We start from the raw sequence: 24,983 nt of genomic DNA on the forward strand, positions 1-24,983 counted from the left end.
CAATATGAGCCTAAAGTTTACACTTTTTAATGTTTTTTATTTTCTTGTGCCTTGAGCCAATTATCAACAAAACAAGAGCACACAAAAAGGATCAGCCGCTTAAATGTCTTATGTAATTCACTACATTCTGTTAAAAAGCTCTAGTTCTAAATAAAATTTGAAAGGCTACTGCTAAGAAAGAAAAAATTATACTAATTATATCCCTATTTGTGAAATATATCTGAAATACTACTAAAATTTACATTGTATAATTAATCGGCAAGGTCACAATGTTTTTTGGACCTCCATGTTACATTCCAACATTAAATCAATAGCAGTATTTCAAGACTACCAACATTTAGAAATTCAGGATAAAAAAAAAAAAAAGAAAAGAAAAATTCAGGATCATGACTCACTTTAAGTATACATTTGGAAAACAATTTGGCAGTTTCTCATAAGGCTAATCACAGACTTACCATATGGTCCAGCAATTGCATTCCTACACACTTACTTAAACGATTTGAAAATTTATGTTCACACAAAAAACAATATTCAAACATTTGTAACAACTTATTCATAATCGGGCAGCCTGGGTGGCTCACCTTTAGCCCAGGGCCTAATCCTGGAGACCCAGGATCGAGTCCCACGTGAGGCTCCCTGCATGGAGCCTGCTTCTCCCTCTACCTATGTCTCTGCCTCTCTCTCTCTTCTCTTCTCCCTCTACCTGTGTCTCTGCTCCTCTCCCTCTTTCTGAATGTCTCTCATGTATAAATAAAATCTTAAAAAAAATGTATTCATAATCACTAAAAACCGGAAGCAACTAAGATATCCTTTCACAGGGAAATGGATAGACAGATTATGATACATCTATACAGCTTTGCACAGTGGCAGTATCATAGCCAATGAGGTTTATCTGAGGTGTGATTATTGGTAATTGAAAACTTTTCCCAATATCCCACCGTGACATGATACATACATACACACAATAAAATACTATTTAGAGAAATAAAAAAAGGAAAAAAGTTGTTGATGCATGCAACACAGGCACATCCTAAATGCATTTTCACTAAGAGAAAACAGCCAGATCCAAAAGGGTATATATTGTAGGATTTCATTATAATGACACTGGAAAAGGTACAACTAAAGGAATGGAAAATATATTAGTGTACCCTAGATACCAGGGGTTAGGCGAAAGGAGAGTGGCTGGTTATAAGCGGAACAAACGGGAAACTTTTAAGGTGAAGGACCTGTCCTCTTCAGTGCTGGAGTGGTAAATATATGACCCTCTGCATCTGTCAAAATACTATGTTAACTGTGTATCACAAAGGGTGAACTTCCAGGAATGCAAACTAAAAAATAAGCAAAACACATCAAACACAGGATGCCTGGATGGCTCAGCAGTTGAGCACCTGCCTTTGTCCCAGGGTGTGATCCTGGAGTCCCAGGACTGAGTCCAACATCAGGCTCCCCGCATGGAGCCTGCTTCTCTCAATCTCTCTGTATCTCTCATGAAAAAATAAATAAAATCTTAAAAAAAAAAAAAAACCCACAGCAAACAGGATGTTGGCGGTCCCAGGATGGAACCCACTTAACTACATTACAAGTGTGTGACATAACTGCACTGAAGTGGTGGGCAGCAAAGAAGCTGACCTAAGTAACTCTAGAAATGGAGGTTTTGACTGGAATTTGTAAGGCAAAACACACACACACAAACTGTACATTAACACTGTACTTGTTTGTTTTTAAAGATTTTATTTATTTATTCATGAGGGACACAGAGAGAGAGAGAGGCAGAGACACAGACAGAGGGAGAAGCAGGCTCCATGCAGGGAGCCCCATGTGGGACTTGATTCCTGGACCCCAGGATCATGCTCTGAGCCGAAGGCAGACACCCAACCGCTGAGCCACCCAGGCGTCCCAACACTGCACTTGTTTATAAATTTGTTTCTCAGGAAATATAGATAACAATTATGAAAGAGCCTTATGTGTATATTGAGGTTGAACAAATAAGCAAAGGGATGATAGAAAGTGGGAGCCAGGGTTCTCACTGCCAGCAAGCAAGTTACAGATAAAAAACAAAGGTTAGAACAAACCCATGTGGATTCTAAACCCTGATTAGAGTCAGAGACATAAGCATGAACTCATGCTTAGCTTAATGTGTATACAAATGGATGCATACAGAAACATTACAGATATGTCTGTATATATGACTTAGTATATACACATATAACACCTAGCTGTCTGCTGAGAAGACCTAGAAGTAAGGACACTCCAGGAACAATCAATAAACACACCTAGTGCCCACATTTTAGTTTCTAAATACTATTCTCCAATAAAAGGAACCAGGGCTCCTTGGCAAAATGGCTGAGTCTAGGCTTAGGGCAAGGAAAATACAGATGAGCCAGGAGCAGCCTGTAGCATCATAAAGTAAGGAAGTGCTCAAGCAAAAGCATGTGACATGTCAAAGGGACACAGAAACCAACCTCAAATCGCTCCTAATGGCCAGGCAATATGAACAATAAGATAAAAATAATTTATTGGACTATAAGTAGAATTAAATAAATGGGGGAGAAGAGACAAATGTTCTTCACAGAAGAATTCCAAATAATTCTCTCCAGGAGGTGGAGTTTAAAATCCCCTCCATCGGGGATCTCTGGGTGGTGCAGCAGTTTAGCACCTGCCTTTGGCCCAGGGCACGATCCTGGAGACCTGGGATCGAATCCCACATCGGGCTCCCGGTGCATGGAGCCTGCTTCTCCTCTGCCTATGTCTCTGCCTCTCTCTCTCTGTGTGTGACTATCATAAATAAATAAAAATTTTAAATAAATAAATAAATAAATAAATAAATAAATAAATAAATAAAATCCCCTCCATCTTGATTATCCAGGTGGGGCCAATTTAATCACACATATCTAAAATTAGGGAACATGGGCAACAGGGGTGGCTCAGCGGTTTAGCGCCACCTTCTGCCCAAGGTGTGATCCTGGAGACCTGGAATCGAGTCCTATGTCCGGTTCCCAGCATGGAGCCTGCTTCTCCCTCTGCCTGTGTCTCTGCCTCTCTCTCTCTCTGTGCCTCTCATGAATAAATAAATAAAATCTTAATTAATTAATTAATTAATTAATTAAAATTAAATAAGGGAACATGTCCCAGCCATTGTCAGAAGGAGAAGTGATTAAGGAAGAAGAGTCAGAGGGTTGCATGTTGTTGGCTTCAAAGATAAAGAGAGCTGTAGCCAAGCAATTTGAGTTGCCTCTAAAAGTTGGAGAAGGGAAGGAAATGGAATTCTCCCCCAGAGCCTCCAGAAAGGGACACAGCCCTGCCAACACTTTTATTATAGCTCAGGAGACTCATGTCAGACTTCAGACGTACAGAACTGAAAGATAATAAATTTGTATTGTTTCAAACCACTAAGTTTGTGGTAATTGATTACAACAGCCATAGGAAATGAACAGAAGCACTTACTATTGTATCTTTGTATAAGGACATAGCCAGGAACTTACTATGCAAAGATGGTACCATTATAACCGCTCATGCAAGATTCCACAATGCCCTTGGCCACAGTTGAGAACACAGACTCCTACAAATGTAAACATCAACCATTTTAACATTTCATAGAAATGAAAACATTTTTCTTAAACTACATTCTAAAACAGAATAAAAATAGTGCTTAAATTTTTCAACGCTTGTGATAATGTGAAAATTACAATCACAATAGAAAAAAGGCTAAAATACCTAAAATGAAAAACATTAGACAATTATGTCCACTAAGCTCATATACAATTATAGATTTAAAGCTTATATCTAGGGACACCTGGGTGGCTCAGCAGTTATACGTCTGCCTTCGGCTCAGGGCGTCATCCTGGAATCCCAGGATCAAGTCCTGTATCAGGCTCCCTGCATGGAGCCTGCTTCTCCCTCTGCCTATGTCTCTGCCTCTCTCTCTCTGTGTCTCTCATGAATAAATAAATAAAATCTTAAAAAAAAAAAAAGAAATAAAAAATAAAGCTTATATCTACAATTTACACAGAATTTTGTTCAGCACGTTGCATGCTAATATTATACTCGTCTTTGCATCAAATACATAGCTGGAAGAGAGAGGGAGAGGGAGAATCAGGCTCCCTGCTGAGCTGAGAGCCCAACGTAGCACTCTTGATCCCAAGACCCTGGAATCATGACCTGAGCCAAAGGCAGATGCTTAACCAACTGAGCCACCCAGACGACCTGACTACTAGAAAATTTTAAATTATATGTGACTAACTTTATATTTCCATTGACCATCCATGTCCTAAACGAAAAAAGATCTAAAGATTTAGATATCTCACCCAAAAATACCCATGGGTGTAAGGGAATAATCAAGATCTATGATATCCAATACAGTAGCCATTAGCCATCATGTGGCTATTTAAATTCAAAGAAATTAAAATTAAATAAAATGTAAAAGTCAGGTCCTTAGATGCAGTAGCCACATTTCAAGTGCTCAATAGCCACATGCAGTTAATGTCTCTGAAAAACTAAACTTTAGATTTTCTTTAAGCTTCATAAATTCAAACTTAAGTAGCCACATGTGACTAGAGGCTACTGTAATGGACAGCACAGATATAGAACATTTCCCTTTTTTTAACTGATTTATTTTTTGAAACATTTTTTTTTAATTTCTTATTTATTCAGAGGTGGGGGGGGGGGGCAGGCAGAGAGGCAGAGACACAGGCAGAAGGAGAAGCAGGCTCCATGCAGGAAGCTCTATGTGGGACTTGATCCAGGGTCTCCAGGATCACACCCCAGGCTGCAGGCGGCGCTAAACCACTGAGCCACCGGGGCTGCCCTGAACATTTCCCTCATTAAAGAAAGTTCTAACAGATAGTGCTAACTAGATCTTAACTAAATTGCCCTTAATTAGAAATAGCTACTGACATCATAGTAATCTTAAACCTGTTACTCTCTTCTATGGTTTGAATATTTATGTCCTTCCCAAAATTTGTATGTTGAAACACTAATCCCCAATGTGATAGTATTTGGAGATGGGGCTTTTGGAAGATAAGGTCAAAAGGTAGAGCCCTCATGATGGGAGTAGTGCCTTTCTGACATTCTAAGAGACGAGAGAGAATTTGTTTTCTCTCTCCCTCTACAGTGAGAAGGTAACTGTGGCAAGCCAGGAAGCAGGTCCTTACCAGACACTGGGTATCCTAGCCTGGATCTTAGAATTCCCAACCTCCAGAATAGTAAGAAATAAATGTTTGCTGTTTAAGTCACTTAGTTTTTGATATTTTTGTTATAGCAGCCACAACTAAGATACTCTCCCCTCAACTAGGAAGTTCAACTATACTTATCAATCATCCAAGTGGCTCTGAAAAATACACCTCCACTAACCTCTATCACTGAATGGTGAGTGAAAGTAAAGCGAGTTTGTCCCAAAGCTGATGCATGACTCTTGAAGACACTGAGCCTTCCAGGACCCCTGCCCTTTATCAGTGCATATCAGGGGCTAGGGGACATGAAGCTGGAGAAGCCCTTGCTTTGGGCCTCACTGCCCCTATCCTGGATGCGGTGCGAAATGAAAAGGAGCAAAGGAAGTGTTGAAAAAAAAAAAAAAAAAAAAAAAGAGCAGGTTTGTCATTCTGGCACAAAGTTTGATGAAGGAAGAAAAATAATAAAATTAAGTTTAAAATATTTTAAAATATATTAAATCTAAATATTTATATAAAATGTTTGAGTGTCCTTATCTGAAATCAAACCAAAGAAACCAGAAATGAAATCCTCACAAATAACAGAATCTTATCCAAATGGAGTTTCCAAAATTATCATACCTGAGTGGTTTGCATGTCTGCAACATGATCAAATGTGAAGGTCTTGGGCTCAGGGTTGGAGTGTAGCCGGAGAGTGGTAGAGGAAAGCACAGATAAGCATAAGTTTTGCTCTCCATCAGCTGATCCAGAACCTTCTGTAAGTGGACGAATTCGCACAAAAACTTTGATGGCATCACCTTCATTACTAAAGACAAAAAATGTTCCAGCCTAAGTTTAGTGGGGGAAAACTAAAAAGGGATCTGAGTTTCATATTGCCTCTAATGTTTCCATACTGAGTTTCCCCAACAAAGCCCCAAATCTACCCACTTACATTTACTTCTTCTAAAAGAGTCTCACATGACTCACACCCTTTACAGATTTGTTTCATAATACTCATCTTCATAAGCTTTTATTTGAAATCAGCTCAAAGGGAGTTGATTCCATGGAGCTTCAGGCACTGCTTGTCTGATTTCCTTCTTAGTAGCAGTAATAAATCACCCCCAAGGAAGAACGGTTACCAATTCCATCTTTTAGCCTCAAAGGTGAGAGGATGGGTGAAGTTTTGGGGAGGAAGTGTGAGGTTTCCAGATTTCCAGGTAGCTGAGGACCAAGCTTAATTCTGAAACAAGTACCCCTTACTGTGCTAAATGGTTGTTTCAGGAATACTATATCCCTAATTCTTTTGGTCTCATCAACGATATTTTTCCTTACCTTGTTTGGTTAGACTGACAATTTGTCACGTTGCGTAACTCAGCTAGAAAAAAAAACAAGAAGTTACTATAGGCATTTAAAATTGTACTATAAAAATCTCATTCTTATCTAGCCTGATCTTCTGTTGCTGACAACTCCTGTCTCCTCAGCTCCCTGACCTCTTGACAGCAGGGCACTCCAGGGCCCAGGCTTGATCTTCCTTCTATTCTATCTGCATCCACTCAGTTGGTGATGACACCCAAGCTCATGGTTTTAAATGCTAAGCATATGTTGGTGAGTCTCAAATTTAAACCTCCCTGGACCACTTTAAGCACTAGACCCTCAAATCTAACTTCCTACCTGACATTTCCAATTGGATGCCCCATGGTCAATGTCTCAATGTCCAAAACTGAACAACTGATCACCCTACTCCCACCCCAAACATGCTTCTCCCAACTCAATTAATGACAATTCCATCTTTCTTTGTCTTTCTCTCTCCTTTTTTCTTTAAGATTTATTTACTTGAGAAAGAGAGAGAGAGAAAGAGTGAGCTACCAGCAGGGAGGGACAGGGGAGAGGGAGAGAAAGTCTTAAACAGACTCCTTGCTGACCAAGGAGCCTGACACAGGGCTCGATCTCAGGACCCTAAGATCATGACCAAAAGCTGAAACCAAGAGCTGGACACTTAACTGACGTGCCACCCAGGCATCCAGAAAACTCCATCCCTCTAGTTGCTCAGGCCAAATTTTGGGAGTCAGCTCTGACCCCTTTCTTTCTCATACTTCATATCCAACCTGTTAGCCAATCTTTGGCTCTACCTTCAACACATCCAGAATCCTACAACTTCAGGTCAAATCCACTGCTATGGAATCAAGCCAGCAACACCCCTTATTTGAGTTATGACAACAGTCTCCTGCTTCTCTTACTCTCTCCCTCATCCCCAGAGTCCCACCTGTTATCAACCCAGAAGGGAGAATGATTTTGTTAAAAAAGAACTCAGACATCAACTTCCAGCATGACCACATGAGGAACTCCATTGACCCACTGCCCAGGAAAACTGGTGAAATAAAAAAACAAAACAAAACAACAAACACTTAGGCTCTCTAGAACCAGCCATAAAGGTAAATAGCCAAATGAAAAAACACCTAGTCAAGAAGATCTATGAAAATTCCACAACAAATGTGAGAGTCTATGGTACTTGAACCAAGATCACTCCCTCTTTTCCAGCTCAGCAAGTTGGGTGACTACTCCAAACAGCACAGCCAAGAACACAGACATTCTCCCCCCCTCCCCTCAGCTCCCATTTGGAGGGTTTTCTTTCCAGGAACAGGTGATCAGTTTCTCATTCCACCTCCAGCCAGCTGCCTGTTGCTGAAGCTAAATCCCAAAAAATATGGTTGAGAGGTGGGATTCCCTTCTCCCACCCAGCCTCCACTTGTAGAATGAGACTGTACCTTGGACATAGTGTACTGAAAACACTGGTACTCTGATCTACCCTTGGTCAGGCTCATGAGGCAATAAGTGGTTCTCCACTAGGAGAGGGAAGTCAAGGGAATGCCAGGCTGCACATACACACACACATTCACTCCCCAACACTCAGCAACCAGAGCAGAGGCATCACTCTGAAAGAAGACTGTCATTGTCTCCATCCCCAGCTCCAGAGCCGAGGATCAGAGATCTTGCCTCAGGGAAAACAGACCACAAAGCAGATAGCTTAGCTCAGGAGCTGACCTCATTTCCAACAGAGCATGGAGAAAAGTTCAAGCCTAATAACACACTCAAGAACAATGAAGGTTGTATGAGAGGCAATCAGGAGGTACAAAAAACACCACTGGCCTATTAATTTGCAGGAGAGAACTGGGCATCAGACAGCTGAGAGCAGCTTTACTGGGGTCAACACAAGTATCAAACCAGACCTCAGAAACTTCTGTCAAAGGGGCAAGAGTCAGGGGCTCTTGGGTGGCTCAGTCAATTAAACATCTAATTCTGGGTTTCGGCTCAGGTCATGATCTCAGGGTCATGAGACCGAGGCCCACGTAGGGCCCCAGCAGAGCATGGAGCCTGCTTAAGATTTTCTCTCTCCCTCTCTTTGCCCCTCTCCACACAAAAAAGGGGTGTGAAGAGTCTAACTAGATTAATTTGTAGGGCAATTTTTAGGCACTGTTCAAAACAGCGCAATCAGCTAGTATTCCTGAAGTTTAAGAACTAAGTGTAGGGGATCCTGAAGTTTAAGAACTAAGTGTAGGGGATCCCTGGGTGGCGCAGCGGTTTGGCACCTGCCTTTGGCCCAGGGCGCGATTCTGGAGACCCGGGATCGAATCCCACATCGGGCTCCCGGTGCATGGAGCCTGCTTCTCCCTCTGCTTGTGTCTCTGCCTGTCTCTGCCTCTCTCTCTCTCTCTCTCTATCATAAACAAATAAAAATTAAAAAAAAAAAAAAAAAAAAAACTAAGTGTAGTCAGGGAGAGATCCCCACCAAAAACACTGTCATCAGGGTGACTGTGAGCATACCCAAAGTTGAGGAGCAACATCAGAGGCTTAACGCCATGAGAGGGAAAGAGAGGTCACTAAAATGATCCAGTCAGTCATTAAACAAACAAGCAGGGGCAGCCCAGGTGGCTCAGTGGTTTAGCGCGGCCTTCAGCCCAGGGCGTAATCCTGGAGACCAGGGATCAAGTCCCACGTTGGGCTCCCTACATGGAGCCTGCTTCTCCCTCTGCCTGTGTCTCTGCTCCCCCCACCCCGTGGTTCATGAATAAATAAAATCTTAAAATAAATAAATAAACAAACAAGCAAATAACAACCCTGAGAGGGTAGAGAGATCAGTATCCAAAGCTGCTATAATTTATTATCTAGGAGCCCAGGTGGCTCAGCGGTTTAGCACCGCCTTCAGCCCAGAGCATGAGTGATCCTGGAGACCTGGGATGGAGTCCCACGTCGGGCTCCCTGCATGGAGCCTGCTTTTCCCTCTGCCTGTGTCTCTGCCTCTCATGAATAAATAAACAACAACAACAAAACAAAAACAAAAACAAAAAAACCCTTTAAGAGGTTAAGTATTGAACCAAAAAAAATGCCAGGCATTCAAAGAAACAAGAAAATATGAGCCATGAAGCAGGAAAAAAAAAGCTGGCAACAAAAACTGCCTAAGATAGCATCCAGATGTTGGGAGATCTCAAAGTAACCATTTAAACATGTTTACAGAACTGAAGGAAATCCTAACTAAAGCATTAATGGAAGGTATAATAACAATATCCCACCAAACAGAGAACAGAGATAGACATTAATTTGAAAAACTGAACCTCTACAATTCAAAAAGTACAATAACTGAAACAAAAATTCACTAGAAGGACTCAACAGTATATATGAACTGGCAGAAAAAAAAATAAGCAAGCTTCAAGACGGATCAATAGAGACTATATAAGCCAAAGGACAGAAAAAAGAATAAAGGAAAGTAAAGCAAGCCTCAGAAAAAGGTGGGACATCATTAAACACACCAATATACATGTAATGAGGAGGACCAGGAGAAAAGATAAACAGCAGAAAAAAATTCAGAGATATGATAACCAAAAACTTTCCAAATTCACGGAAAAATAACGTACACATCCAGGAAGTTCAATGAATTCCACACAGGATAAACACAGAGATCCACAAAGTGACATATCATGGTAAACATGGTGAAGATGGAAGAGAAGGGAAAAAAAAAATCTTTGTTTACCTTCACAGCTGACTTCTCAGCATAAACAAAGGAAGCCAGAAGGAATCTGAGAGAGAATTTGCTGCTGGCAGACCCACCTTTCAAGAATGTGGTAAAGGGAGTCCTCCTGTCTCAAAGTAGGGGACATTCAGATGGTGACCTGAATCCACATGAAAAATCAAAGAGCACCAGGGAAAGGTAATTATGCAATTATTGAAGACATAGAAATGCCTATTTTTTCCTCCTCTTTTCTCTTGACTTTTACTTTTATTTTTTTAAGATTTTATTTGAGAGAGATATATAACATCAGCATGAGGGAGTAAGCACAATGAGCAGGGGGAGGGGTGGAGAGAGAGGGAGTAGCAGACTCCCCACTGAGCAGAGTCCAATGTAGGGCTCAATCCCAGGACCCCAGGATCATGACCTGAGCTGAAGACAGACGCTTAACTGAGCCACCCAGGCGCCCCCTTTTAATGGACTTTTAAAGCATTGAAATGATCTCAGAGTTGTGAATTTTAGCCCCACATCAGTTGTAGATACTACTTAAAAAAAAAAAAAAAAAAAAAAGCTTTAAAAAACCAAATAAAATAAAATGTACATAATGTATTGTTGGGTCTACAACATATAGGAATGAAATATACATATGAGGTAGGTAGGAGCAAAGCTGTACTGGCCTGAGGAAATGACTAATGTTGGTAAAGTAATAATTACAGTAATGTATTCTTAGGTTTATAACATTAATAAATACAGTATGTTTAACAATAATACCTAAAGGGGGTGAGAGGGAATAGAGCTACAAAAGAGTAATGTTTATTTATTTATTTATTTTTAAGATTTTATTTATTCATGAGAGACACAGAGAGAGAGACAGAGACAGAGACACAGGCAGAGGGAGAAGCAGGCTCCATGCAGGGAGCTGGACGTGGGACTCGATCCCAGGTGTCCAGGATCACGCCCTAGGCTTAAGGCAGCGCTAAACCACTGAGCCACCGGAGCTGCCCAAGAGTAATGTTTATTATCACTGGAATTAAACTAGTATAAATCTGATGCTGATTCTGATAAGATGTGCATGTTAAAACCCTAGAGCAACTGCTTAAAAAAACAAAAATCTGAAAAAGAAAAAGCAGTAAAGCAGTGAAGAACAGAACATAAAAGTTGTGAGACACATGGAAAACAAAAAGTAAAATGGCACATGTAAATCCAACTATATCAATAACATGTGAATGGATTAAATAACCTAATTAAAAGGCAGAGACTGTCAGACTACTTGAGAAAACATTCTCCAACTATACACTACCTACAGGAAACTCACTCTAGATTCAAAGATAAAAATACACTGAAAGTAAACAATGAAAAAGACATCTCACCCAAATAGCAACCACAAGAAGGCTGCAGTAGCTATTGGACAAAACAGATTTTTAAAAACCACACAAAAAAGTCGATAAAGAGATAAATAAGAGGGACATTTTATAATGATACAAAGATCAATCCTTCAGGATGATAATACAGATACAAACATATATTCACCTAATATCACCAAAATATACAAAGGGAAAACGGACAGAAAAGTATAGAGAAACAGACAATTCAACAATAACAGCTGGAGACTTCACTAACCTACTTTGAATAAGAAGAGAGAGTAGTTGTTACTTAGGTCTGATGGAAGAAAGAGAGGTGGGGAGAGGGAGAGCTGAAGGTATGAGATTTCTTTTGAGGTGATGAAAATGTTCTAATGGACTATGCTGATGGTTGCACATATCTGTGAATATACTAAAAACCACTTTACACTTTATACAGATGGTATGGTATCGGACATACATCTCATTCAAACTGCTAAAACATGTCAGACATCAGTACTAAATGCAATGAGAAATCTGGTTCTAGAGAAAAAAGACTAAAATAAATCATTGAGACACTGGATAAAAGTAAAATATAGACTGTGTATTAGATAACAGTATTATGTCAATGTAAAATTTTTTATTTCAATCACTGCAATGTGATTAGCCAACAGAATACACCTATCCATAGAAATTACTCACTGAAATATTTCGTGGTAAAGGCACATGATGTCCCCATTTTACTCTCAAATGGCTCATAAAAAATATGTGTATACACACACAATCAGGAGGGTGAGGGAGAAGGGAAAGAGAAGGATAAGGCAAATGTGGCAAACTGGAAAGTGGTTAATACGAGTGAAGAGTATTACACAAGAATTCTTTGTACTACTCTCACAATTTTTCTGCAAATTTAAATTATAGCAAAATTAAAAGCTATTAAAATAAATAAGGATATGTGTGTATCATAGCAAGTCATTCCTCTGTTCAAAACTCTGCAATGGTTGTCCATCTCAGAGTAAAAAGCAAAGTTCTTACAACAGCTTATAGGAACCTACATGATCTAGTGACCCTGCCTCCCCCCATTACCACTTCCACAACTCATTTCCTATTACATTCCTTGTTCCACTACAACCAAACTAGATTTCTTGTAATTTCTAGAACGTGTTACACTTCAGTACCTTTACACGTGCTGTACCTTCTGCCTGGAACATTTCTTTCTTTTTTCTTTCTTTCTCTTTCTTTCTTTTTTAAGATTTTATTTATTTATTCATGAGAGATACAGAGAGAGAGAGAGACAGAGACATAGGCAGAGGGAGAAGCAGGTTCCTTGCAGGGAGCCTGATGCGGGACTCCATCCCTGATTCCAGAATCATGACTTGAGTGGAAGGTAGGTGCCCAACCACTGAGCCACCCAGGGTCCCTGGAACATTTCTTTGGGCATTTACTCAAGTATTGTCTTCTCAATAAGGCATTCCAAAACCTCACATGGTGGGAAACACCAGCTGATCTCACCACTTACTCACCTATCACTCTAACTCCCTTTCCTGGCCCTATTATGGACTTACTGCCATAATAATATATATTAGTTTACTCTTTCTCCTCCAAATTAACTGTTTACATTGCCTAGAGCAGTGCCTGACACACAGTGAACACACAGTAAATATCTTTGAATAAATTAATACTAGGACATCAGCAAAAAACAAAACAAAACACCCCACAAACACTTAATTTCAATTCTTTCTATTGTTTATTTCTATTCTTCATTTCACAGCACAGAAGCTCAAAGTAAATATTCACCACAGAACAAGTGTTCTGGAAACTACCCTTTCCAGCTATTCCCTCAAGCAAATGAATGTCTGTGAAGTGGGAAATAGACCAGATTGCCCAATTCCCCACCTGCTCTTCACAGTTTCTACAAGAGCTGGCAGCAAAGCAACAGTCCTTCTGTATCTTCTGCAAAAATAAAAACAAATGAAAATGCCAGAATACAAAAGGAAGGCTTTCCTGTTAGGAAAGCTGAAGTCTGATCCTTACGAAGAGCTGGAGAAAGAGAAAAAAGATTAAAATAGATGATGTGAGCTAGGGTCACATACCCAGACAGCAGAAAAGGTAAGCAAAAAATACAAAGGCTTGAGTCAGGCAGATATTCAGAAGGTTTTGGGAGTTTTAGGAGGAGGCAGTTCAAACAGGAACCTGCACCTCAATTTATCAAGAGGGCACTATTGGGCATCTGGGAGGCTCAGTCTGTTAAGTGTCTGTCTTTGGCTCAGGTCATGATCTCAGAGTCCTTGGATAGAGCCCAGAGTCAGGTGCCCTGCTCAGTGGGGAGTCTGCTTCTCCCTTTCCCTCTGCCCCAGCTCTTTCTCTGTCCCTCTCAAATAAATAAATAATCTTTCAAAAATAAAAAATAAATAAAAAGTAAAAAAAATAAAGGCAATGTACCATGCTAAAAACAGTCAACCAATCTTTAATAATTCTATACAAATGATGTTAAGTAATCCCTTTATCACTGCTATGGTATGTTTGTATCTCCCTATAATTAGTATGGTGAAATCCTAACTTTCAGGGTGTGGTATTAGGAGGTGGCGGGGAAAGTGATTAGGTCATGAAGGCAGGACCCTCATGATTGACATTAGGGTCCTTATAAAAGACACCCCAGGTAGCTCTTCCCTTCCACCACATGAGATTACAGCAAAAAGAGAGCCTCAGTGAGGAAGTGGGCCCTCACCAAACATAGATATGCAGATACCATCATCATAGACTTCTCAGACTCCAGAACTGTCAGAAATAAATGAACATTGTTTAAAAGCTACCAGTTTGTTATTTTTGTTAGAGCAGCCCAAACAGACTAAGACAACTATCATCTACAACAATGAATCCTCAAGGTGACAGCAGAAAACACATTTTTACATAAGCTTTTTTTTTTTTAACCACTTAAAATTGAAAGGTTCAAGCCACCACATGTTAGCATTAGTAAAATCAGGAGTTGAGATGCTAAGCAGGAGCATAGCAGATTTTTTAAAAATTACACTAAATTGTAGTTTTAACCTTTCTTTATGATAATAGACATATTTTAAACTTATTTCTATTTTTTATGCTTTCTCAGATACAGATTTTTTTTTTTCTGTCCTGGAATAAGACTGAATTTATTACAGTAAGGCCTTCCTTACTAGGGACAGCCCAGAACTAGAGGATGAGTTTACTTCAGGCCAACCCTCCTGCCTGTAAGCACCCAGGAAGCAGAAAAAGTATAGAAAACTTATCTACCTGACAGCACTGGTGACCTGCCAAGGCGGTCAGCAAATACAGAGCCAAAACCCAAGAGGGAACACAAGTCCAGAGATGTGAGCGCAACATCTGAGGCTGCTTCTTCCTTCAAAGAGATTACGATTCTGCGAGCTGCAGCTAAGAGGCTGAGATTTTGGGCAGAGTTTTGAATAGACTCAGATGAGAGAAACAAAATTTGGGGTTCAGGGCCCTAATAAATGCCCATGCTTTCGAAGGGAAGACAGAAAGGCCACACCCTAGGGGTAAGGATGAACCAAAAATAGATCCAGACTTCTACTTAAGGCCATGATGGAGTAACAGGGACTACATTTACTGGCCTGTCTTAAGTTACTCGGAAACTGGGAAAATACATACAACAAGTTTCAGACACTGAACAACAGCACAGTAAAGTGAGTGGGAAATAAAGGCAGTGAGTGGCTTCAACTGCCCCAACTCAACTCCCTGGAGTTTCAAGCCTGAAAGGCAGGGAAGGGGAATCCAATATAGCACCTGGTGGTCGAGTTGAGTCAAGAAGATACTGGATGAACATGTGTTACAACTTTTCTGTAAACCTAAAATTACTCTAAAATGAAATGTTTACTAAAGAAAGGAAAAAAGCTAAGTTAGTAAGCCAATAGTGAAATAAAACAAAAAAATTGCACAGAGGTAGATAGTTCTGCATTAAGATTCGTTGAGTTCTGAGGCAATGCCATCACTGAGAAATGCTGCCATTTGAACCCAGACATTCAGGATCCAGAGCTCACACTCTTAACCACCTCAGTATGCTGTATCTTAAGCAAAGGTTTAAGAGTATAAAAATCTATCACATAGCTGCTGTAAAATGTTGACACAAAGGTCCTTGATAGGCATTTGCTGTAAAATTCTTTTAGCTCTCAAGTCCTCAATCCATCTAAACTTAAAATATGATGAATATTTACAGCAGCTTTATTCATAATAACTCATCTAGAAACCCAAATGTACATCAAAGGAATAAACAAATTGTGGCACACTGACATGATGGAACACTAAACAACAATGAAAAAGAATTAACTGCTGCTACAGCCAACAGATAAAACAGTGCTCAGACATAATATTTAGTAAAAAGCCAGAACAAAAAGAATAAATATCATTTACATGAAGTTCAAGAATAGGCAAAATTAGTCAATGGTGATAGAAATCAGTGTAGTTGTTAACTAAGGAACACAGGGAACTTTCTGGGGCATAGGAACCATTCTATTTCTTGATCTTGGTGGCAGTGACAAGAGTGTATTCATATGTAAAAATTCATCGCATAGTAGTCTTAAGATTTATGTCCTTTGCTGTATGTATATTAATCCTCAAAAAAAAATCCTCAACAAAACAGTAAAGTTTTAAAAGGGTCTTCCCGCAATCTTCCTTCCAAAAGATTGGGGACACCTGGGTGGCTCAGCAGTTTAGCACCTACCTTCAGTCCAGGGCGTGATCCTGGAGTCCCAGGATCAAGTCCCACATCAGGCTCCCTGCATGGAGCCTGCTTCTCCCTCTGCCTGTGTCTCTACCCCTCTCTCTGTCTCTCATAAATAAATAAATAAAAATAAAAAATAAATAAATAAAAAATAAATAAGTAAATAAATAAATAAAATCTTAAAACAAAACAAAACAAAAGTTGCTTTACTTATTCTGCAGTCCAGATAAATACCTATGGATCATTTGACCTGAAAGAGAATCTTCAACTCAATTTCATTGGGATTGTACTTCACATTCTCGTTTCTCTGATTTCACGATCAGCAACCCACGGTGCCAAAGGTGTCACAAAAAATAACCTTCATCGGCACAAAAGTAAAAGTCGTGGACAGCACCGGGTGAGTTCCCCAATTCCTGCGCCAAATCTCTGGACTGCTGGGAATGCAAGCAGCATTCACCTGGATGTCATCAACCTCAATGTTGCTAACAGACTACAAGGAACAGAAAAGTTCCCCATGGAAAACCACCATTTTTTATACAGGGGAGTTGTGAATATCCTTGTTCCCACCACTTCTAGAAAATGATGTGCATAGACAAGACAGAGCCCTTTAATAGACAGCGACATATAAATGTTACTTTCCATTATGTGAACAAGATGCTCTAATTATATCACAGGTATCAAATCTTATTTTTTTTTTAAGATTGTATTTATGTATTCATGAGAGACACAGAGAGAGGCCGAGATACAGGCAGAGGGAGAAGCAGACTCCCTGCAGGGAGCGGGATGCAGGACTGGATCCCAGGACCACAGGGAAGGTAGACGCTCAACCACTGAGCCACCCAGCAATCCCTCAATTGTCCTTAAGTCCAGATTTACAAAACAAAGACTGTGGTTGTGCACAAAGCCTAGAGAACATTTCAATCCAAACACATACCAATTTGTGTGCTAATATCCCCTGAATACTGAAAATGGCGATAGAAGAGAAATACTTTCCGGGATCCCTGGGTGGCTCAGTAGTTGGGCGCCTGCCTTCGGCCCAGGGTGTGATCCTGGCGGCCAGGGATTGAGTCCCACATGGAGCTCCCTGTGTGGGGCCTGCTTCTCCCTCTGCCTGTGTCTCTGCCTCTAGCTCTTTCTGTGTCTCTCGTGAATAAATAAATAAAATTTAAAAAGAGAGGGAGAGAAACACTTTAGACAGAGAGAGCACAGTGAGTAGGCAGTGAATGATGTGATGGCCTAGAAAGTAAATGAAAGAAAAAATATATTATCAGAAGACAATTACAACTGACAGCTTGAAGCACCGACGTTGTTGGAAGTCTCATCAAAGCCCCAAACAAAATTCAGTTTCTTCAATCTTCTAACATAGGCCTCTCCTCATTAACATTCATATCATTCAGGGAGATCCATGTGTTAGCTCAAAATCAGCTTTAAAAAACAAGACTCCTTAAAGGATTAGGCAATGTAAGAGATGAGGCACGTACACGGAAAGGCAAAAGACCAAGAAATCAGTGAAAATTACAGGGTTTATCAAAAGCAAAAATTGGGGACGCCTGGGCGGCCCAGTGGTTGAGGGTCTGCCTTCCTCTCAGGTCGTGATCCCGGCGTCCTGGGATCGAGTCCCGCATCCGGCTTCCCGCAGACAGCATGCTTCTTTCTCCCTCTGCCTGTGTCTCTGCCTCTGTGTATCTCTCACGAATAAATAAATAAAATCTTAAAAAAAAAAAAAAAAAAAAAGGAAAAATTGGCAGTGCTCCTCTCCAAGAAAACAAGAAGAAAACGAACAGGTCCCTTGAGAAGAAAATAGGGATTTGTGCTAATCCTGAGCTTATCTAGAGATTCTACAGCAGGCCCTCCTCCACAAGAGGAAGACGCGCTTGGGACAGAATCCGTTCTCCCCTTCGGGACTGCCAGGGATGTGGAAATACGCCGAAGGTGGTGAGGCCCTCGGGCAAGGGCACACGGACGGCCCCAGGCAGGACGCGGGAACAGGGCAGCGACGAAGCGGCAGAACGGAGGACGGAAGGACGAAACCAGCGGGTGGCTGGGCGCCAGGCTCCTGGAGGAGGGCTCTCCGGGTCACTGCCCAGCCCAGGCGCCTACAACTGTGCCTGGCTCGTGCTGTGGGGCCAATACACGGAGAGAAGGAAAGACAGCTGTCTGTAGGAGGGACGGAGAGAGAGGTCCCAGACGCTCCGCGCCGCTCAGTCCACTGCTGTCCCTCACGCTCAGCCGGGAAACCGGGGGCGGGGAGCCCCATCCTTTACTATATTTGGGACTCAGGAAGCCTGAGCGCCTTACTTACTTTTGCAGCCCGGCGCCATGGCGCCCTCACAGCTTGATCCCAAGACCAACGCGGCGGATACTCCCACCTTCAGCCGCGCAGCGCGCCGGGGTTCTGCACGCTCAAGATGGCCGCAAATTTGAATTTGGCGCTCGGGCCGGACGTTGACGCCAGCAAGGAGGCCGCCATGTTGCCCGGCCTCTGGCGGGGGCGGGGACGACGTGACGTCACAAGCAGGCGCCGTCGCGAATGTACCATCTCCAGGCGGCGCCGGGAACCTGTGTTTGCCCCGAAGCAGCCATGAGCAAGAGGAACCAGGTTTCGTACGTGCGGCCAGCCGAGCCGGCGTTCCTGGCCCGTTTCAAGGAACGTGTCGGCTACAGGGAAGGGCCCACTGTGGAAACCAAGGTGAGCCCAGGCCAGTCGCGGGACCTCAGAAACCCGGGCCGCCCTGCCATTTCCGGGTTCTGTCTTGACTTGGAGGCCAGGCGCTGACAGGTCCCTCCTCCCACTTGCTCCCAGCCTGGAATCTGGGTGGGTCTCAGCCCCCAGGCTAGTCTTCTTCAGTTACAGCCTCGTACGCCCGCGAGTCTCTCGTTTCTCGTAGTGCTGTTGTATTCTTGAAAATGACTTGATGCTGGTAAAGCGCTTCGTCCTTGGTAGATGGTTAAGAAAGATTCCTTTCCTCTCTTGTCTTATTCGCTGATCCCAAAACCTGTAGTTCGCAAGACGAGTAGTAGCTTAGTCCCGTTTTCCAGATAAAAGAAACCGAAGCCACTCGATCAAATGACCTGATGTCCTAGGCCTGAAAGTCTGAAGCATCTTTGGAAGAATGCCCTGGATCTGTTTTTATGCTTTGTTGTTTACTGCCTGCTTCCCCCCCATCTCCACCCCTCAAAGCATGTTTAAGAATATCCTGGATCTAAATAGAAGAGGAGCTTCAGGAGGAGAAACACCTGAATAGTTTAGGGATGGGGATTCGTGATAATCAACTTCTGAGTGCTCTCGGGCTAATTGGTTCACACCAGAACCTGCCCTGCTGCTTTCAATAGGAAGAGACTATTATGCTTAGGGGTTGCGTGGCGACATAGAGGATTCATTTAGCACTGTGTCTAGTGCTTTCACGAATACCCACTCCTCAAGTCACTTAGAGCTTTGTAAAGGAAACAAGATCGACTTATGTGAAATTACTCAACCCAGTATGTGCTAAGACCAGGCATTGTGCTAGGCTCTGAAAGGACAGAGAAATGAATCTCCAAAATACCATATTCTTTTAAAACTTTTCCTGTCTCATCTCTGCCTTCACAGGTTACTACCTCTGTGAACCTCTTCAAAACTCCTCCAAAGCATTGCTTTTCCTGTTTATCTCTTCACGTTGTTCATAGCTGTTATAGTCATCATTTTGCATTGCAATTACTTGCTCTCTTGTGTATCATCATCACTAAATCAAACTCTCCAAGTTAGTATCTTAATCTTTCTGTGTTTTCCCAGCAGCTGGCACAGTGTCTGGCACCAGGTAGTAGATGACCATTTGCATTGACTATTGTCAGGGAAGGCTTCACAGAGGAAGGGATAGTTAGATTGAATCTTGAGCATGGGTAGGACAGCAAGTAGAGATGGAATTCCGGAAGGGTAGATAAAGGTATAAAGATGGTGAGTCGGTGGGGCACCTGGCTGGCTCAGTCAGTGTAGGATGTGACTCTTGATCTCAGGGTTGTAGGTTTGAGCCCTATACTGGGTGTAGAGATTGCTTAAAAATAAAATTTTTTAGGGATCCCTGGGTGGCGCAGCGGTTTGGCGCCTGCCTTTGGCCCAGGGCGCGATCCTGGAGACCCGGGATCGAATCCCACATCGGGCTCCCGGTGCATGGAGCCTGCTTCTCCCTCTGCCTGTGTCTCTGCCTCTCTCTCTCTCTCTCTGTGACTATCATAAGTAAATAAATAAAAAAAAAAAAATTAAAAAAATAAAATAAAATTTTTTTAAAAAGCGAGTCATGGACTGTGTAGAGATGATTGAGGAACTGGTTGAAGGGAGGCCACATGGCCTATTCAGTAGGCAACAAGGAGCCGTTTTTGGTTAGAGATAACATGATCAGAGAGTGACTGATTTCCCAGGACCCAAACCAGTAATGATGACAAAGGATGAGATTTGAAGAAAGAGACATAGATTTAGCAATGAGGAGAATATGAGACCTAATTTTATGGTTTGCTTGAGATTCTTGTAATGATCATGTGTAAATAATTAACACCCTGAAGATTCTAGCTTGGAATGCTATTTTAAAACTTGGGGAGAGGGATCCCTGGGTGGCGCAGCGGTTTAGCGCCTGCCTTTGGCCCAGGGCGCGATTCTGGAGACCCGGGATCAAATCCCACATCGGGCTCCCGGTGCATGGAGCCTGCTTCTCCCTCTGCCTATGTCTCCGCCTCTCTCTCTCTCTCAATGTGTGACTATCATAAACAAATAAAAATTAAAAAAAAATAAATAAAACTTGGGGAGAGGGCAGCCTGGGTGGCTCAGCGGTTTAGCGCCGCCTTCGGACCAGGGCGTGATCCTGGAGACCCGGGATCGAGTCCCATGTCAGGCTCCCTGCATGGAGCCTGCTTCTCCCTCTGTCTGTGCCTCTGCCTCTCTTTCTCTGTCTGTGTCTCTCATGAATGAATAAATAAAATCTTAAAAAAAAAAAAAAAAGGAATGCCAAGTCTCCAAGTCTATAAATAAATAAATAAATAAATAAATAAATAAAAAAAACTTGGGGAGAGGGGCACTTTCCAATTCATATCAATTATTTAGACTTCCCTAGTTAAGAGACTTTTCCATAAAGGGACACCCCATGTCTGTGGTTGAGAAACCAACCGTACTCTTAGGTTGGCATTATAACCGTTGTTCTAGTGATCTGTTAGCAAAAAGATAAGTTTCATGGGAAATAATTACATAATTGAGTTAAATTATCTTATTCATCATCTTGAGAGTTAATTCAAGAGTGGCTTTGAGCAGCCACTGTTTCTTTGACTGTTTCTTTTAAGATTTTATTTTTAAGTAATGTCTACACCCATTGTGGGCTTGAACTCAAAATCCCAAGATCAAGAGTCACATGCTCTATCAACTAAGCCAGCCAGGCACCCCAGGAATGATTTTATTTCATTTTCCCATTTCTATGGTGAAAAATACTTATTTACTAGTTTGTGATGACTTATTGGAATCTTTCAGAAAAAAAAAATAGGCAAAACCAATGAGTAATCTGTGCACTAACATGGATATTATTAAAGAGAATGCACTTGTGTCAAATGAGCAGACTTCGGATATAGACAAAATGAATGAATGTGCCTGTGAGTGACTTCCCCTCCGGGGCTTTAGGTAGTTCATCATTTTTCATCTTATTAGTCATTCATGAGTAAACCAACAAATACTCCTTGTATCATCCCTGCTGTTTGTCAGGCTCTGTGTCTCTCAAAGGAGCTCACCTAGCGGAAACAGAAAAATATTGATAACTCTGTTTGGCACATGCTCCCTATGAGCTATGCACAGTGTGAGAAAGAAGATGAGGCGACATTAGGAATGTACTTCTAAAAAATCTAAGTCTATAAGGCAGCTCAAGTTGGTGTGGACCAGGGGCCATGGGGTTTCTAGGCACTTGGAACTTGTTCAGAGATGGGAGGCAGAGGAGCTAATGTAATATGTTCATGGATCTGCAGTCTTCCAACCTGGCTGGTGTCCAGAGCCTGTGGTTGTGGTACAGAATAATGCTGTGTTCATAGGCCAGATCATGAGGGCTTTGTTGCCCTGTTTGGGGAGACAGGACTCTTGAGAGGTGGAGTAACAAGTTACTTGAATAACGTGTGGTGGGTATGCATTCCTTTCAACCCAGCATTTCCACTTCTAGGAATTTATCTTACATATAAGTTCACGAAAGTGAACAAAAACAAGTGCATAGTAGAAGAAAGTAAACAAAGCATAGTGGGAAAAAACTAGAAACCACTAAAATTTGTATTTACAGGGTACCAGTAAAATAAACCATGAGAGGACCATATACACAATTAAATACTAGGCAGTGATTTTTAAAGTAGATAATTCCGTATTAATAAATAATTCCAAGGTGTTATACAAAGATTTTTTTTTTTTTTTGAGTAAAAACGTTGGGAGGGAAGGGCTTGTGTGGTATCTGACTTTTTTTTTTTTTTTTTTTTTGAGAGAGAGATCAGAAGCAGAGGAGAGGGGCAGAGGGAGAGGGAAAAGCAGACTCCCCACTGAACAGGGAGCCTAAGGTAGAGGGCTTAACTGACTGAGTCACCCAGGTGTCTCAGTAACTGACATTTTTTGAAAATCTGAATCAACTGGCCAAAGGTTACCACTTGTTACATGTATATAGTGAATACATGGTTTCTGTTGGTATTCTCTGTACTTTTTTATGTTTGGGAAATTTTATAAAGAAAAGAAATCAAGTCATGTAATATGTACAATATCCTGTTTATATACCGAATGTTTCCTATACTCCCTATTTTTATACTATTAGAAAATAGCTGATAAGATGCCCACCAAACTGAAACTATTAGAAGGGAAGAAAGATCATCAAAGGTGGAATAAAGACTGCCTTTTAGTACTTTGGTGTTTTGTTGTTGTTGTTGTTGTTGTTGTTGTTGTTTTTTTTTTTGTCAGACTTTGAGAAGAGATGGAAGTGAAAACAGTTGATGAAGAGCAGAGAGAACTGGTGTGATTTAGCATGCCCTGAGGAGGCTGGGAATGCTGGCAGTCCATGAAGCAGAGCCCCCCTATCCCCTACTTTGGGACCTGCAGGCTGGGGTCCTGCTGAGATGGAAATTAATCCCTTCGGGCAGGCACTGCCCAGTATAACTGGAAAGTAGACTTCTTCCCTAATGTGGCAAGGTTAGGCCCTTAAGAGTTACTTGAAAATTCATTGCCAAATATATTTAATGAATAAAGTTATCCTTGTCACTTAGTAATCACAGCATCTCACAGAGAACACTTATATTTGGTTCAAGGTTAGCAGCTTCCATATTGTGTTTGTGTTTTCCCCTAGAGAACCCAGCTTCAGCTCCCAGATGAAGATGGTGATCACAGTGACAAAGAAGATGAACAGCCCCAAGTGGTGGTTTTAAAAAAAGGAGACCTGTCAGTTGAAGAAGTCATGAAAATTAAAGCAGAAATAAAAGCTGCCAAAGCAGGTATGTCTGGAAGTAATCTGGTTTTTCTAACCATGTAAGAAGCCTGGAATATGAAATTGTCTTATGTAATAATATGGAATGTTTGAAAGAGATAGTCCTAGGTTCAAACATTGGCTTTAACACATACCAGATGTGTGATCTTGAACAAGTTATTTCACCCCCGAGCCTTGGCAACCTCATCAGTAAAATGGGGACTATGTTACCTACCTTACTGAGTTGTTAGGAGTGCAAATCTAAATAAAAACATCCTGTTTAAAAAAAAAAAAAAAAAAAAAAAGGTGGTTAGGCTTACAGATTAGTCAACAGAGGTGTATTTAATCAGTGCCTGAACCGTGGTATGCTACATGGTATAGTTTTCATTATTCCTGATATTTATTACATTGCCTTAAGTAAAAATGCTGGAGTTCCAAACAATCACTTTTCATAATACTTAAAAATACAGCCTGATTGTAATTAATTGGGGACTGGCAATATGATGGAATACTTCAGGACGTGAGTTTTTATTAAAGGACCGCATGTTTTATGGGTATGTAGCTAGAAGCAGTGGAGAAGACCAGACTGAATTAACTCAGGACATCCTTAAAAACCACCTGAGATTTTCTTGCCATTTGACTCTCCAATAAAGACAAAATAATGAGAGAAGAAAATTATTTAACTTTGTCTTTGCTGCAGATGAAGAACCAGCTGCAGTTGATGGAAGAATCATGTATCGGAAACCAGTCAAGCGTTCATCAGATGAAAAATACTCAGGTTTAACAGCAAGCTCAAAAAAGAGGAAGGCAAAGGAAGATGAAATAAATAATCAGGACTCAGTTAAAAAGAACTCACAAAAGCAAATAAAAAACAGTTCCCTCCTTTCTTTTGACAATGAAGATGAAATTGCATAAGTGTAAATATTTTGGACTTAGTCTTCAAGAGCTTATGGGGTGTTTTTTAAAGTGACTTTTTTTTTTCTATTTAAAGATAATAAAGGTTCATTATAGAAAGTTCAGAGAATTCAGAAAAAATTTAGTATGATAAAAATTTTGTCTATCAATGCTTCTTTGACATGATTCTAACTTTGTAGATAATAGCTACTATTAACATTTTGGAACTCCCACATGTGGGGTATGTATGTATGTAAATTATATTTTTTAAACAATTAAGATTACATTGTATATGTTTTCTCTCCTGCTTCTCACATGACATTATAGTGTGAGCATTTTTCCAGATCAGTAATTCAGAAACTTAACGTAATTGCTACAGAGGATTTTGTCATTAAACAGAGCACCTATTGAATCTTCTACATTAGCAGAAGCTCACTTTGAATGAGGATGATAATGTGC

The 24,983-nt window shown here is 41.1% G+C and overlaps 2 protein-coding genes and 1 non-coding gene across 6 annotated transcripts in view; 2 read left to right on the plus strand and 1 right to left on the minus strand.

The window, feature by feature from the left end:
• Positions 1-18,676, minus strand: part of KIF15 (kinesin family member 15) — a 78,293-nt gene extending 59,617 nt beyond the window's left edge. For 3 of the 4 annotated variants that reach the window (XR_012012106.1, XM_072786545.1, XM_072786547.1), the window contains exons 1-4: positions 18,500-18,676; positions 6,477-6,519; positions 5,787-5,970; positions 3,483-3,559 (exon numbers count right to left, since the gene is read on the minus strand). Coding sequence is in view for 3 of the 4 variants with exons in the window: in XM_072786545.1 (XP_072642646.1) it covers positions 3,483-3,559; positions 5,787-5,970; positions 6,477-6,519; positions 18,500-18,518 (323 nt within the window). In the remaining variant the exon portion in view is untranslated. Of the gene's footprint in view, positions 1-3,482; positions 3,560-5,786; positions 5,971-6,476; positions 6,520-18,499 lie in introns of those variants that run through there. The other variant, XM_072786546.1, reaches the window with a different exon arrangement.
• LOC140611491 (U4 spliceosomal RNA) lies at positions 853-986 on the plus strand. The gene has a single exon (XR_012012645.1). It is a non-coding gene; the product is annotated as a U4 spliceosomal RNA (small nuclear RNA).
• A 32-nt stretch (positions 18,677-18,708) lies between the features above and the next one.
• KIAA1143 (KIAA1143 ortholog) lies at positions 18,709-24,799 on the plus strand. Its single transcript, XM_072786562.1, has 3 exons — positions 18,709-18,886; positions 23,514-23,658; positions 24,331-24,799. Exons 1-3 carry the CDS (start codon positions 18,728-18,730, stop codon positions 24,543-24,545), a joined length of 519 nt encoding a protein of 172 aa, XP_072642663.1. The 5' UTR covers positions 18,709-18,727; the 3' UTR covers positions 24,546-24,799.
• Positions 24,800-24,983: the final 184 nt, after the last annotated feature.

This window comes from Canis lupus, chromosome 19 (assembly GCF_048164855.1).
Source record: "Canis lupus baileyi chromosome 19, mCanLup2.hap1, whole genome shotgun sequence".
In the NCBI taxonomy this organism is placed as follows: Eukaryota; Metazoa; Chordata; class Mammalia; order Carnivora; family Canidae; genus Canis; species Canis lupus.

Bases quoted from the DNA above. Each gene is read 5' to 3' on its own strand.
- KIAA1143 (XM_072786562.1), top strand. From the start codon at position 18,728: ATGTACCATCTCCAGGCGGCGCCGGGAACCTGTGTTTGCCCCGAAGCA. The intron at 18,887-23,513 runs GTGAGCCCAGGC...GTTTTCCCCTAG, and splicing joins GGCCCACTGTGGAAACCAAG to AGAACCCAGCTTCAGCTCCC. The intron at 23,659-24,330 runs GTATGTCTGGAA...TCTTTGCTGCAG, and splicing joins AATAAAAGCTGCCAAAGCAG to ATGAAGAACCAGCTGCAGTT.